Raw genomic sequence first — 17,335 nt, 5'->3', positions numbered from 1 at the left:
TATGTTTTCTCTTCACAACACCATTTTGCTGTGGGGTATGTGGAATAGTAGTTTGATGTAGAATACCTTGATTGCTAAAGAAAGCAGCAGCTTCAGAACTACTACCAAGTTCATAAGCATTGTCAGACCTAAAAGTTTGGACTGAAGATTGGAAATGTGTTTTGACCATAGAGGTGAAAGCTTTTAACACAGAGAGAGCATTACCTTTACAAGATAAAAGATGTGTCCATGTACCTCTACTATGGTCATCAACTAAAGTTAAGAAGTATCTAAATCCATTGTATGTCCTAGTATTATAGGGTCCCCAAACATCAATGTGAACCAGTTGAAAAGGAGCAGTGGAGTGAATGTGACTGTCATAAAAAGGTAATCTTTGTTGCCTAGCCATTGGACAAATAGAGCATATAAAAGACTGTTTTGAAGAAACTTTATCAGATAAGAATGGAATAGAAGTCATTCTATGAAAAGCATATGCCCTAATCTTTGGTGCCAAAACAAATCTATTTTATTCACAGTAGATGTCTGATTACATGGAAGATTATTTACAGGAGTGGAAAGAAGATTAGACTTATTACAGGAAACAGAATTTGAAAGAACAGAAGAGACATGTTGAGATGGAAACAACTCAGCATCAGGATGTAGATAATATAGTCTTCCAGCAGCTTTACCAATTACCAGTGGCCTCTTCAGAGAAGGGCCCTGTAAAGAACAATTAAATTTGGTAAGAATAGCTATACAATTCAGCTGGGATATTAGTTGATGTATAGAAATTAGATTAAAGTGAAAAGAAGGCACAAGAAGGACATTGAGTAAAGTGATGTCATGCCTGAGATGTAAAGAACCAGTTGACAACACTTTAACTTTATATCCATTAGGTAAAGTGACAAGAAATGGTTTAGGTAAAGGTATAAGGTTGTGAAGTAAGTGTTTGTGTTGAGTCATATGATTTGTAGCCCCTGAGTCTAATATCCAAGGATTTACACCTAATTGAGAAGATGCACATACATGAAAATCAGTAGATTCTGCAGCATAGACATTGAACAAACCTACAAAATGTGCAAATGCATATTCTTCAACATGGATATTATCAGAACAAGCACTAGGAGATATCTGGACTTGTTGAAATAAAGTCATCCGGTGATGATACTGTTCCTTGGTGAAACCATGAGCAGAATATTTAGTAGATAGTTGAGGAGAAACTGTAGGATGATTGATTTGAATGTTAGACTGGACACATTAAGCTGATTTCTTGCCTTTGGTAAACTTGAAATCCGCAGGAAAACCATGTAATCTGTAGCATTTCTCCACTGTGCGTCCAGGTTTCTTACAATATTTGCAAGAAACAGAGTTGGGTTTTCTGGAGTGAAAGTTGATCCTTTGATTGAAATTTCTATTTGATGTGGTTGAAGATACATAGAAAGAGGCAGATTCATTAGAAAAATTTGGTACTGAAGCTTGAGTTTCTCTTTGGCTCTCATCTTGTTGCAAGAGAGAGTAAGCTTTGCTTATTGGAGGTAGGGGATTCATAAGCATAATAGCACTCTTCACAGTTGAATAGGAGTCATTTAACCCATTTAGGAATTGAAATAGTTGTTGATCCTCTATAAACTTGGGGAGGGCCCCACAAGAGCATATAGGGCCTACATATGAAGAATTTAACTCATCCCAAAGACTCCTAAATTTGGTGAAATATGTGGCAATGTCAGATGACCCTTGGACAATTTAACTGATTTCTCTCTGAATCTGAAGATATTTAGACCCATTGGACTGGCCAAACCTTTCATTAATATCAGTCCAAACCTCCTTAGCAGTCCTAAAACACATCACACTTGTGGCTATGTCCCTGAAAATAGAATTGATAATCCAAGATTTTACCATGTCATTACATCTCTCCCAATAGGAATAAAGGGGAGAGTTGACAGGAGGTTGGGCAACTCTTCCGTCTAACAAGCCTAATTTGTTTTTAGCAGAAAGAGAAGTAAGCATGTTGCTTCTCCACAATACAAAACCTTGTCCATTGAAGGGAACAGACACTAATTGGTTGCCCGGATTATCAGATGGGTGCACATAAAAAGGATGAAAAGGATCTATTGTAAAAGGAGCAAATCCTTTAGTATTGGGAACTGAGGGTGAAGTGATATCATCTCCGTGACTACTCATATTTTCTATCAACAGAATCTAATCGACACAGCAACATGCAACAAGCTCAAGATGACATACAAACTGTCACATACACCTCCAAGCTATATCACCTAAAACACTAGAATATAAGTTTCAGGGTTGTAGATTAGAACGATATTACCATCCTTCTTCTCAAAACCCGAAGAGGTGAGGTCTTCATGCAGAAACCAACCCTAGCTTGAGATTAGCCCCAAATTGTTTGAATCCATTACGAAATCAGGAATTCCAGTCGACTTAACTGACACAAGAAGAGATTCCCGTAAAAGCCCCAAATTTTCCGTTGCGTAATGACGGATTGACGGAGTTCTCGAACTTTACTCAAGAGACCGATTTCAGTGAAATCTTCGAAACGTTGAAGATGAAGATTACGTGACGAGGAGATAGGATCCCTGCTCTAATACCATGTTGTAATGAAGCTCAGCGAGCTATGGTAACTCCATTGGAGTCAGACCTCGGAAGCTTCGAGAAAAAGAAGAAGGAGAAATAGAGAAAATGAAATCTGGGAAAATATCTGTATGTTTTTATTTCTCCACTTAGTTCTGTATTTATATTTACAAGTGAAATGCATGTAAAAATGAGAAAGACAAATACTACACTTAAAATGAAAGAATAAAGAATAAAAGTACTGGGCCAGGTCACAGTATTGGGCCAACTGTGTGTGTAGTAGACTGGGCTCTAACAATATAAACGAAAACCCTGAGCTACAGCTTTTATAAAAAAATTATGTTTCCATATATTTATTAGGACAGTAATCAATTAGGCCAGTTCATAAAACCATTCGTTGATATTCATTTCACTTCACAAAATTTGCTTTTGGGAAGGAATTTGATTGCATCGGGCCTACATAACGCAATGAGAGAGAGAGAGAGAATGGGGGTCCAAGACTCCAAGGAGGTAAGGATCATCTGAAGTAAAGTGAATCACATGTTAATATAAATGGAATTTTTCACGTGAAAATTGAGTGTGTGGTGGCTGTTTTTTGAGCATGCCGACCCATTGTGCACAACTGAAAACTTTTGGAAGATCGGCCAATCATTTTCAGATTAGAAAAGTCAAGAGAGCATAACAAGCAAAAGAGCTGAACAGCTACCGAGCTGTATCACAAAAACTTATGTATTCAGATGCCGATCTTACCAATTTAACATGGTTAAGTGATTTTATTAGGTGAAAACATATATATTTTTTAAATATAATTAAGTGAGAGAAGTCTATTTGCAAACATTGGTCATACAATTATTGGTGTAACGTAAATATCTGGTGCGGGTAAATATTTACCGTATTCAGATATTGCATGTACTAAATTAGTGAAAATAGCACGGGCTAGTCAGTTTTCGGTGATAATTAAAAAATAATTAGCGTTTGTAAAGTCATTAAAAAATAGCCATTATTTTTCTACAACACGAAAAGTTCCAGCATAATATACTGGAGATTAGTGCGTCTGTGTATGAACTTCTCGCATATTATGCTGGAACTCCAACACACGAAGAGTTCCAGCATAATATACTGGAGATTGGAGCACCTGTGTATGAACTTCTAGCATATTATGTTGGACCAGTTTATTATACTGGAACTCCAGTATATTATGCTGGAATATTTTTCGGATTTTGAATAGTGTTTTCGTTCAGATTTATCTTTACATGAAAAGTGACTAAATTTCGATTACTTTTGAAACTGAGTCTATTTTCCAATTTTACCACTTGTAAATCTGGCTATTTTTAAATTTCACCCACTAAATTACTCATTAGCGCATATGATGTGTTTCTATGTATATGGTTTATTTTTGAATAATAGAGTTAATTCTTTGGATGGTCACCAAACTAATGGAAATAACTTACCAAAGTTTTTTTTAAACAACAAAGTCACTCAGCTATTGACTCGGAAAATAAAAAGCACATCAAAAGCCTCATTCTCTCCATGTTGGCATGCCATGTCATATTAAAACCCCCATATTTAATGATATAATTATTTAATCCATGCCCCTTGTACCCATTTAACCCATCTAATAAGTAATTATGGCTTAAGAATTGTGTCTTACCGAATTCGAATTGATTAAAAAATATATTTTTGGGAGAGATACTATTTTATCAATCAAGTCACGGGTATCTAATATATCTACACCTAAAAAAATTTCACAAAATGGTGAAAAAACGTAATTACAAAATAGAAGGAAAGGTTGAAGATTCAGACCCATATGTGAAGGCTGAAAAGTTTGGTCAGCAAACATGATATAATTAATTAAGTAGCCGAATGAATAATAGAATATCCCAAAATCTAAGGAAGGAAGTATTGAGGAAAAGGAAAGAGATCCGGAATGGAAGCAGAGATTTGAAGATTGAAATGTTTTAACAGTTGATGGGGAAAAAAAGAAAAAAAATGAATGGACTAAAGAATATTTCTAGGAAAATAATTGGAATTATCGAAGGAAGGAAGTTGAAAATGAAGACTGAATATCTCCAATAGCTAGTATTGCTCAAAGGAAAGATCAAGCAAGAATCAAGTACTATACGAAAACAAAATTTTGAAGACAAGAGGGACACTGAACATACCATTCTAATTAATGGTTTTAATGGATATTTAAAAATCGATAAGATTGACTGAACTGATTATTAGGTTTATTTTAACAAAATCATATCTTTTTATATAAATTTATAACCGTACCGAATAATCGACTAAATTTTTAATTTTATAAAAATAAACCAAAAAAATATCAAACCATTTATATACTAAGTTTAAAACTAACAAAACAATTTTTTTTCTTGGGCAATGGGATTATGGAAAGGGATACAAGTGACCAAGTAATTAATACCCAAAGTCCCAACTTCCATTTGAAACTAAATTAGTTCCAGCATCTTGAGTAGCAAACACTAGGTGTTCCAACGATTTTCCTCTCGTATGATTTAGTTTTCTCTTGTTGGATATAATCTTCAAATAAACTCTATTCTTGAGTTTCAACTTAATTACTATATTTCTACTCGTATGATTTAAATTTTTCTAGTCTTTGCTTAATTGATTTTATGTTACTATAGAATAGTGGGATGAGTCTCTATTTTGGACATCTTTCATGTTCCTTTGATTCATCACTTTTAAAAAAGTAAAAATGTCTAGAGTCCTATGCAGGTATGCATTTATCGCATTCTAACTTCGACTAGCGACTCTTGTATGATATTTTTAAAAAAATACCTAAAATTTAACCGAATCGTGTACTGATATCTTAGAGAATCCTAAATGATTGGGATGATTCGAAAAGTCTAATGTTTATTATACAAAATGAATAACCGAAAAATTAGTATGGTATAAATTTTATAAAATAAGCGGCCAAACCTAACCATTGACGACCCTAATTCTAATCACCCCAAGCTTGGTCTTTTGATCTTAATTAGAAACTCCATCTGTACTTTCATTTTTGCATTTTCACATGAGTTTAGTCAATTACTGAAAAAGAGAAACTACATAAATTTCCAACAGAAATATTAAATTACTCTTTTGGGTGCGGTCCTTCCTCGGACTTGATGTGAATGCAAGATTCTTTGTTTACCGGGTTGCCTCACTGTATGATAAAATTTCTGGTCTTATGAAAAAGTCAAACCTTTTCAGAGGCATCAGGACTAACTACCAATGCAAGGAAATCAAACATATTTAGTGTAAACATGATTATGCAATACTTGGAAGACTTATGTTAGATTAGTGTGATGGTGGACAAGAGTAACAAAGGGAAATGGAGTGAGATGGCCTTTGGAAAAGGGCAGGATGGGCGCAACCCCACATTCAATGGATATAATAGGTTTCTGGAATACCAGGGGATTGAATAAGCCACACAAACAGAAGGAAATAAACATGTTTATGAACAATCAAAGAGTAGGCTTATTTGGTCTCCTGAAAACAAAGATTAAAAGAGCTAAAGCACAACAAGCTGCTCTTAATATATGCAATGGTTGGTCCTTTACTACGAATTTAATAAAACATCCGGCAGGAAGAATATGGGTCGTATGGAAACCTGGAATCTATGATGTAAATATAACAATTGTATCTGAACAACTAATACACTGTATAGTTCAGCATAGAGGGACAAGGAGACAATTTAATGTCACAATAGTTTATGGTTTTAATAATCAGAGCATGAGAAGGCGGCTATGGGAAGACATCAAGAGCATACATCAAATGGTCAATAGGCCTTGGGCAATAATGGGGGATTTCAACAGCATTCTGAGCACAGAGGAAAGAGTGGGGAGTTCAGTCACCATGGCAAAGATAAGGGAATTTAAAAAGTGTATGGAGGAGTGTTCATTACAAGACATGAGATCCTCGGGTGCATACTATACATGGAGTAACAAACAACCAGGAGATAGTAGAGTAATGAGCAAAATAGATAGAGTTCTTATCAACTATGAATGGACGATAAAGCTACCTGCATCAGAAGTTCACTATATGCAACTAGGATTATTTTATCATGCCCCGGGCATTATCAACTGAGAGGGAGAAGGACAACAGGTGAGAAGAAGCTTCAAATATTTCAATATGTGGAGCATGGCCTGGGATTTCAAAGAAAGGATAAAAGAAGGATGAAGGACAAATAAGCAAGGAACACAAATGTACCAGCTAGTGGGGAAACTACACAGAATCAAAAGTACTCTTTAGAAAATCAACAAGGAGAGATTCAATAACATTGAATAGAGAGCAGATGAAGCACTAGATACCCTGCAACAATGTCAAAACAAAGTACAGAAAAGGCAAGCTCCCATTCAGGTACCTCGGAGTCCCTATTACATCAAGGAAGATATCAGTTGTAGACTCTGAAATGTTGATGGCTAAACTGATTGCTAAATCAGAGGTTGGGGATCAAGAACACTATCCTATGCTGGTAGAGTGCAGCCGATAAACTCAGTATTAATGCACATTCATGTATATTGGGCATCTATCTTTATACTACCTAGAGCAGTCCTGAAAAGAATAACTTCTATATGTAGGAATTTTCTCTGGGATGGAAAGGTGAACACGAACAGGGTACCACTGATAGCCTGGGATCTTGTATGTAGATCGAAAAAGGAAGGAGGGCTAGGAGTTACAGAATGTGTAAGCTGGAATGATGTTGCAATAGGAAAATATGTATGGAATATTGCTCAAAAAGCAAATAACCTATGGGTAAAGTTAGTTAATTACCTTTATATAAAAGAAGAATCTTGGTGGGACTATGAAGCACATGTCAGGACCCAAAAATCAATCCGGTCGTGATGGCGCCTAACGTGGTAATAGGAAAACCGACATATTTCCAAAATCAATCAATATTTCCATTCTTAAGATAAAATCAAAGCTATTTAACAATAAACCTTCATAACGTGTTTAAATCAAAACAATAGTGCAAAAAGAAAGCCCGGCATCGGGGTGTCACTAGTCATGAGCATCTACTACAACCGTCTAATAGCAACAAAACTAACATAGCCTGGAAATAATCGATTACAACTAAGGGAGGATAAGGAGGGAGAAAACCAAGACTGCGATCGCCAGGCAGCTACTTTGCTAACTCCGATGGACCTGCCACTACGTAATCAACACCCGCTACTGGGTTCAGAAATACCTAGATCTGCACACAAGGTGCAGGGAGTAATGTGAGTACGCCAACTCAGTAAGTAATAAAGGTAAATAGAGACTGAGCAGTAGGAAACAAATAAAATCCACATCATGATAAACTCAATAAGCACAACATATTTTAAAATCAAAATGTGAGTCAAATCATCTCATTTAAGATCCAATTTTTGGTAAAAAGATCATTTGAAGATGCTTTCCAACAGTTTTAATAGAGGTTCAGTGCATTTTACAGTAAAAGTGATGAAGATCATAATCGGTCCCTCGGGAAAAATATAGTTTGTAAATAGCCTCTCCGACAAACATGAATCATAAACAGCCCATCGGGCAAACCTCTCGGTCACTCATATACATCTCATAACATAAAAATCTCAGTAGAAATAACACGGCCAGATCAGTAACTAAATTCCGAACATCTCGTAAAAACTCCAGTTTCAATAAAAGTTGTTTAAAATATTTGTTCAACATTTTCAATAGAGTCTCATTATAAAGAGTAGTGAAAATAGTAACTTCATAAAATAAGCCCCTCGGGCAAAGCATCACTCGTATATATATAGCCCCTCGGGCAAGCCTCTCAATCACTCATGACTCAACTCTCATCAATCAGCACTCACACTCACACTCAGCACTCACGCTCAATAGGTACCTTATAATAACCGCTGCGGCATGCAGCCGGATCCATAAATATATAGTCGACTGCACTCACTGGGGGTGTGCAGACTCCGAGGGGCTCCTACAGCCCAAGCGCTATATCGCTACGGCATGCAGCCCGATCCATATATCGCTGCGGCATGCAGCCTGATCCATATATATATATATATATATATATATATATATATATATATCGCTGTGGCGTGCAACCCGATCTATAAATATATAATCCTCACAATTAGGCCCTCGACCTCTCTCAATCATCAATCTCACAAGCCACTCGGGCATCTCAGTGAAAAATCGGGGAAATTCAGCCCAAACAACTTTCATATATTTAAAAATAGAGTAATGAAATTGAATCAAATAATAAACAGGTAAAGTCATGACTAAGGATATGCTTTCAAATCAAAACAGTGTGAGGATAGTAACAAAATACCCCTGAGGGTTCAAACAGTACAGGCACAAGGCCCCAATCATGGCATTCAGCGCAGGTTATAAGAATTCTTTCTAAAACATATAGCTATCATATGACTTAAATCAAAATATGCAACTCTATAGTCGCTGCGGGACAAACCAAATCATAATCACTAACGGTGCGCGCCCACACGTCCGTTACCTAGCATGTGCGTCCCCGAAGTCAGACCAGCAAATCTGCAGATATGCCCTGGAGTGCCTCCGTGACCCAATTTTCGCTATCAGCGCCCAAATTCTGCCCTCAGCAAAAATTTCTTCGCCCTTAGCGAAAATTAAGCACCAGAACCATGCCTGAGTTCCAGTAATGCCCGGACTCGCTCAAAACTCACCCAAAACACACTTGAGACCTCCGGAACCTCAACCGAATGTGCCATCGAGTCCTAAAATACCATACCAACTTAGTCGAGCTCTCGAATCACCTCGAATAACAACAAAAACATGAATCACACACCAATTCAAGCTTAATGGACTTGAAATCTCAAACTTTCACTACCGATACCAAAATCTATCAAACCTCGTCCGAATGACCTCAAATTTTGCACACACGTCACAAATGACACTACTAACCTACTCCAACTCTCGAAATTCCATTCCGACTCCGATATCAAATTTTCCACTGTCGTCCGGGAATCATCAAATTTTCAATTTGGCCAATTCAAGTCTAATCTTACCACAGACCTCCAAATCACATTACAGACGCTCTCACAAGTCCAAAATCACCCAACGGAGCTAATCAACTCATAAAAATTCAAATCCGAGATCGAATACTCAAAGGTCAAAACTTGGTCAAACCTTTCAAATTTAAAGCTTCAAGCTGTGAATCTTTCTCCCAAATCAAATTTCGGATAACCTGAAAACCAAAACCGACGATTCACATAAGTCATAATACATCATACGGGGCTAGTCATGCCCGAGAACTGGCGAGCGAAGTGCAAATACTCAAAACGACCAGTCGGGTCGTTACATCCTCCCCCACTAACACGTTCGTCCTCGAACGCGTCCAGAGTTGTTCCAAAAGCCAACAAATCGCCATGTATCCTCACTATGCACATACCCGGGGGTGATCCCACGTCACCTTATCCCATATTGGTCCGATAGTATAACATAACTGAAATTTTGCAATCCATCCTAGCCCATAAACCTTATAACCAAATTTCCACTTCCGCAATCATCTATAAGATCTGAATCTCACATCTATACACTGTATAAGTCCAAACAAGCTGTATCAAACCATATCTATAACCCAATATGTAACCACATAACTCAAACACTCGTAGCGATAACTTCTAATCGCAGCAGCTGCTCAAACAACCCCAATTCCGGTAATAAACCTCTTATCAAACCAAAGCCTCATTCCAACGCTTTCGTATACTGTCAATGATGAAAGAAACAAGCAGAAATCATAATCATTCCTCAGTTTAACCAGTCATGGATTTCCTTCTCCTTCCGCAAGGACTATAGTAAATTGCTAAGCCGAACTTCAATATTATCCTTCCAACAAGCTGAATCGAATCCGATAGTATTCATTCTAGGTCCAATGACCCTATCTCATCCAACACGACTACTCTGGTGACATGACACATCAATACAATCTAAAGCCACAACCCGTGCATTCCGTGTACTAATAAGCAACAATCCGAACGTATTCAAATCATGAAAAATGACTCAAATGAGAGGGTTGTACTGCAAGCTCACCAGTACCACCACAACACGATGCTAAGAACCTTTCACACACCATAGAACCCGAACACATGAATCTAACTTGAAGGATCATACCTAAACATAACTTCGCTGCAATGCGCGATCCTATCCAAACACTGGTCCACATGAAACACCATAAGTCACTATGCTCAAAATCAACAACCACGCGCAATTTGATGTCTAGTATCAAGAGTGAATCACCGTCGCCACGGAGAAGCAAATGACGCAATGACATACCGGCCCGAAAGAACATACCCAATGCACAATCAATCGTGCAATACCCAAATACTCATCTCGCTCAAATTCCGCTATAAAGCTCAAATTGAACCGCACCATATGTGCATATAACCAACGAATCACAACTCCTCGTAACACAGAAAAGTAACTCATAGATCACTCCAGAATATGAATAAGCTCAATAACAGTTGAATGGCACATCCCTCAATACTAGCAGTTCAGAGTCAACAAATCCGACCCGGTGCAGAACACACATCTATGTTGGGCCTACCAATGAACCCCAAATCAACTCTGGTCACCCACAACAGATAAATAACCCTCAGAAAGTCCACAGTGACTGAATCACAATACATACTACCTTCTGACTAACCTTAGCTACATTTTCACAGTTCACAGCCACAAAACAATCTACTCACAAAAACTTTCAGTCTCCAAATCCATAGAACATACGAATCACCATCTCTGATCTCAACTCCACTGCTTGAATGTCCACAGTTCTCCAATTACATGGTCATCCTATGAGGAATACTTTTAAAATTTTTTTGTGCCACAAGGCAAAATCTGAACTCCAGCAATCGATCAAACAAGAGAGTGCCGCAATACCAATGAAGTATCCATAACTCAAACACTTCGCCCCTTTCTAAATGTATATTCTCATCAAACCATACAAATTAGTAATATCATTTGCCTAGTCATCTGAAATTGTCCATGCTGCCTAAGAATTTATGACTTTCCTTTCAAAACTGAACCGTGACCTTACACATGCAAATCTTAATCCTACACAATATACCGCATATACCATACCATCCTATGATAAATATGAGAACTTCATAATCCACTCCGAGTTACAAACAACTACGTACTTAACCCGCCAAGAACTTTTTCATCTGATCCCACCTAGGAGAAAATCACTATACATCCCATGCTCCTCACGCCAGTAGAAAATGCACACCTCCAACTGTGGTAGAAATAATCAAGAACTCTCCGAATCCCCTTTGCACAAAACCAACCATCAGGGCTGACTCCTTCTAATTCAACCAAGCTACGCAAGCCATCAAAACCTAAGAGCATTGCCATGAAACACCTGTAGAAACCCACCGCATCATAAGCACCCAAGAATCGATCCTATCCATTACCATGCCGATCCAACCTACTACCAAGCTATCCTAATTCTCTGAGTTCCTTCTGAATTGCCTTCAAATTTATGTTTCCTTGATGGTAAGTACACCACTATCCTTAACTAAAACTTGCCCCACAAATCGAGATACCCGCTCTAACGAGACCTTCTGCGAATCTGAAGCCATTACCTTCGCCTTTCTAATACTGGTATGTAGAATCCATAATGATATAGAAATGCCACAAATCCTGACATCCTCCTATATAAATCTCAGTTTCTAGCCCACACACATCCTGAAGATTCTCAATTGCCACGTATAAATCTTGAATGCATTAGAACCGTTCTCGAGAATTTTCTACTATGCTTAAATCTCAATTAGACTGATCAAATGGACCGAACGGCCTGTGCCCCATTAGCACTCCAACACCTAAGGAAGTAACCCGTTCTTCTAAGCCGTCGAGCAATTTTTTTTCCTACTCCATACACATCACATCCTTACAAACAACAACTAAATTATCCAATGTTTCTCATATACCCATAAAACATAACACAACCCTTATCTGAAATTTCCTTTACTCAAGTCATCCTCGATCTCAACCTCTGTAAGCCATAACTGGTTCAATAGTATACCTCGAATTAGAACCAACACAACAGATAACCATGCAATCAACTGATCAATAGCAGACTCCCCCACTTGGCTCAAAGCCATAGATCGAAACACACAAAAACTCACAATGCCCATACTCTATTACTGCCATAATACCATAGTGAGATTCAACTAAATCCTTCATAAGCTCATGCAACACAAACCATCCAGTGTTTTAAATTATCTGCAAATCTCGCATTCACCCTCGTAACAGTCAAGCCTACTCTCATAAGCGATCCAAACTCAAATTCTACTACATACAATTCACTGGTAAAAGAAGACTCACTACAAAACAACATAGGGATCACACACCCTCAGGACACCCTGCAGGAGATAACCCACCTGCTTAGCCTCAAACCAGTGTCCCTCTATACTCCTCCATAATCATAACTATTACACAATCACTTAACCCCCTGAGTCTGAACTCATAACACAACATGAAGATCTACTCCACTCCACAACTAAACTATATGAGAGCTCCTTCAACACACCCATAGCTCGAGGCCATACGCCAACTCAAGATAGAAGTCAAGCACCCAATAGTCTTTGCTACATCTCTAGCAAACTCTTTTCGTCACATTCGAACAATCTGAAAACATCTCGCAATCAAATAATACTCACCCCATAATCATCCAGTCACAAATCCCACCAATAAGGAAATAAATGGACATATAAGTCCCAAATGCACGTGCTCACACAACCAAAATCTCAGTACTCAAACCACAGACAAAACTCGGCCTCAAGTCCTTCCGACTGGCTCATCATCAACATGCCAAGATCACATCTCGCATCTCATCCAGAAAATCACAAGCCGTCAATGCACAGCTGATACCGAGCGCTCAAGTGCGCATACAAACGTGTGGAAGGAATTCAAAGAATTACATTTCAAGCTGAATCAATGTCGCACGATAAGAATTCAAGAATGTGAAGTTTCCTAATGGTTCTATAGACTCTCGAAGATAAGTACAGACGTCTCCGTACCGATTCACAAGACTCTACTAAACCCGCTCATGACTCATGAGACCTATGTAACCTAGGCTCTGATACCAATTTGTCACGACCCAAAAACCAACTCAGTCGTAATGGTGCCTAATGTGGTACTAGGCAAGCCAACACATTTTCAAAACCAATCAATATTTCCATTATTAAGATAAAATCAATTCTATTTAACAATAAACCTTCATAACGTGTTTAAATCAAAACAACAGTACAGAAAGAAAGCCCGACATCGGGGTGTCACTAGTCATGAGCATCTACTACAATCGTCTAAGAACAACAAAATTAAAAAATCCTGGAAATAACTGATTACAACTAAAGGAGGATAAGGACGGAGAAAAGCAGGGCTGTGATCGCCAAGCAGCTACTTTGCTAACTCCGATGGACCTGCCACTAAGTAATCAACATCCACAACCGGGTTCAGAAATACCTGGATATGCACACAAGGTGCAGGGAGTAATGTGAGTGCGCCAACTCAGTATGTAATAAGGGTAAATAGAGGTTGAGAACTTGGAAACAAACAAGATCCACATCCTTATAAACTCAGTAAGCACAACATGCTTTCAAATTAGAATATGGGTCAAATCATCTCATTTAAGATCCAGTTTTTGGTAAAAAAATCATTTGAAGATGCTTTCCAACAGTTTCAATGGAGGTTCAATGCAGTTTACAATAAAAGTGATAAAGATCATAATCGGCCCCTCGGGCAAAACATAGTTCGTAAACAGCCCCTCGGGTAAACATGAATCATAAACAGCCCCTCGGGCAAACATCTCGGTCACTCATATAAATCTCATAACATAAAAATCTCGGTGGAAATAACAAGGCCAAATCAGTAACTAAATTCCGAACATCTCATAAAAACTCCAGTTTCATTGAAAGTTTTTAAAAATATTTGTTCAACATTTTCAATAGAGGCTCACTATAAAGAGGAGTGAAACACTAATTTCATAAAACAAGCCCCTCAGGCAAAGCATCACTCGTATATATATAGCCCTTAGGTCAAGCCTCTCAATCACTCATGACTCAACTCTTATCAATCAGCACTCACACTCAGCACTCACGCTCAATAGGTACCTTATAATAACCGCTGCGGCGTGCAGCCTGATCCATAAATATATAGTCAACTGCGCTCACTAGGGGTTTGCAAACTCTCGAGGGGCTCCTACAGCCCAAGAGCTATATCTCTATGGTGTGCAACCTGATCCAATATCGCTGCGGCGTGCAACCCAATCCATATTCGCTGTGGCGTGCAACCCAATCCATATATATATATATATATATATATATATATATATATATATATATATATATATATATATATATATATATATATCACTGCGGCGTGCAGCCCGATCCATAAATATATAGTCGATTGCGCTCACTGTGGGTGTGCAAACTCCGGAGGGGCTCCTAAAGCGCTATATCTCTATGGCGTGCAACCCGATCCAATATCGCTGTGGCGTGCAACCCGATCCATTTATCGATGTGGCGTTTATATATATATATATATACAGCCCGATCCATAAATATATAGTCGACTGTGTTCACTAGGGGTGTGCAAACTCCGGAGGAGATCCTACAGCCCAAGCCTATATCTCTACGGCGTGCAACCCGATCCAATATCGCTACTGCGTGCAGCCCGATCCATATATCGATGCGGCATTCAGCCCGATCAATATACATACATACATATATATATATATATACATATACATATACATATATATATATATATATATATATATATATATATATATATCGCTGCAACGTGCAACCCGATCCATAAATATATAATCCTCACAATCAGGCCCTCGGTCTCTCTCAGTCATCAATCTCACAAGCCACTTGGGCATCTTAGTGAAAAATCAGGAAAACTCAGCCCAAACAACTTTCATATATTTAAAAATAGAGTAATAAAACTAAATCAAACAATAAACAGGTAAAGTCATGACTGATGATATGCTTTCAAATCAAAACAGTGTGAGGATAGTAACAAAATACCCCTGAGGGTCCAAACAGTACAGGCACAAGGCCCCAATCATGGCATTCAGCCCAGGTTATAAGAATTCTTTCTAAAACATGTAGCTATTATATGACTTAAATAAAATATGCAACTCTATAGTTGCTGCAGGATGGACCAAGTCACAATCCCTAACGGTGCACGCCCACACACCCGTCACCTAGCATGTGCATCACCTCACAATAGTGAAACGATGTGAAATACGGGGCTTCATACCCTAAGTACAAGATTTACAATCATTACTTACCTCAACCCAGTTAATCCTCTACTCTACAATGCCCTTGCCTCTTGAAACGACCTCCAAATACCTCGAATCTAGACACAAACAATTTGACACAATCAACACGAGCAAAAGGGACCAATCCCATAGGAAAATATTAAGCTTAAGGTCAAAAGTCAAAAAGTCAACTCAAAAGTCGGGCCCACGTCTCGAAATTCGACCAAAGTCACAAAATCCGACAACCCACTCGATTATGAGACTAACCATACTGTTTCACTCAATTCCGACTTCGAATTGGCTTTCAAATTCCAAAAGTTCATTTTATGAAGTTCGACAAATTTTCCCCAAATTTTCACCCCAAATCACTAATCAAATGATAAAATCAATGATAGATTCATGTATTTTAGCCAAATCCGAGTTAGAATTACTTACCCCGATTAATTTCTTGAAAAACCTTCGAAAAATCGTCAAGATCCGAGCTTTCTAGGTCAAAATATGAAATAAAACCTAAATCTCGTATTTATAGTGCACCTCTTGGATTCCCATTTCCGTTGACCGCCAAAAATCATTGCCCCAGCGTTCACTCCTCCGCGGTCGCGAAACAATAGCGCGGTCCGCGCTTCTGGTGGCTGCACAAACATGCCTTAGTATTTTGGCCATAAAATTCTCTATAGATGTCCAAATGATAATTTTTTATATTTCTGGAAACTAAACACGAAGGGCTACAACTTTCGTTTTGAATCATCTCAAAATTCGTTGTAGATTAAAAGATATATGCTTCCAACATTGGATCAGAGAATTTGCAGATCTACCCTGGAGCGCCCCCGCGACCCAATTTTCGCTGTCAGTGCCCCAAATTCCGCCCTTAGCGAAAATTCCTTCGCCCTCAGCGAAAATTAAGCACCAGAACCATGTCTGAGTTCTGGTAATGTCCGGACTCTCTCGAAACATACCCGAGGCCTCCGGAACCTCAACCAAATGTGCCATCGAGTCCTAAATACCATACCAACTCAATCGAGCTCTCGAATCACCTCGAACAATAACAAAAACATGAATGACACACAAATTCAAACTTAATGGACTTGAAACCTCAAACTTTCACAACCGATGCCGAAACCTATCAAACCTCGTCCGAATGACCTCAAATTTTGCACACACATCAAAAATGACACTACGAACCTACTCCAACTCTCGGAATTTCATTCCGACTCCGATATCAAATTTTCCACTACCGCCCGGGAATCCTCAAATTTTCAATTTGGCCAATTCAAGTCTAACCCTACCACAGACCTCCAAATAATATTTCGGACGCTCTCAAAAGTCCAAAATCACCCAACAGAGCTAACCAACTCATAAAAATTCAAATCCAAGATCGAATACTTAAAGGTCAAAACTTTCAAATTTAAAGCTTCAAGTTGAGAATCTTTCTCCCTAATCAATTTCTGGATAACCTGAAAACCAAAACCGACGATTCACATAAGTCATAATACATCATACGGGGCTATTCAT

At 38.3% G+C, this 17,335-nt stretch overlaps 1 protein-coding gene across 1 annotated transcript; it reads left to right on the top strand.

Moving 5' to 3' along the window:
• The first annotated feature begins 5,949 nt into the window (after nt 1–5,949).
• LOC138879094 (uncharacterized) lies at nt 5,950–6,651 on the top strand. The gene has a single exon (XM_070158670.1). It carries the CDS (start codon nt 5,950–5,952, stop codon nt 6,649–6,651), a length of 702 nt encoding a protein of 233 aa, XP_070014771.1.
• The last annotated feature ends 10,684 nt before the right edge of the window (nt 6,652–17,335 follow it).

The sequence above is a fragment of the Nicotiana sylvestris genome, chromosome 10, assembly GCF_000393655.2.
Source record: "Nicotiana sylvestris chromosome 10, ASM39365v2, whole genome shotgun sequence".
Lineage (NCBI taxonomy): Eukaryota > Viridiplantae > Streptophyta > Magnoliopsida > Solanales > Solanaceae > Nicotiana > Nicotiana sylvestris.
The sequence above is the reverse complement of the archived record's forward strand: the minus strand, read 5'-3'. Positions and strand labels throughout refer to the sequence as shown.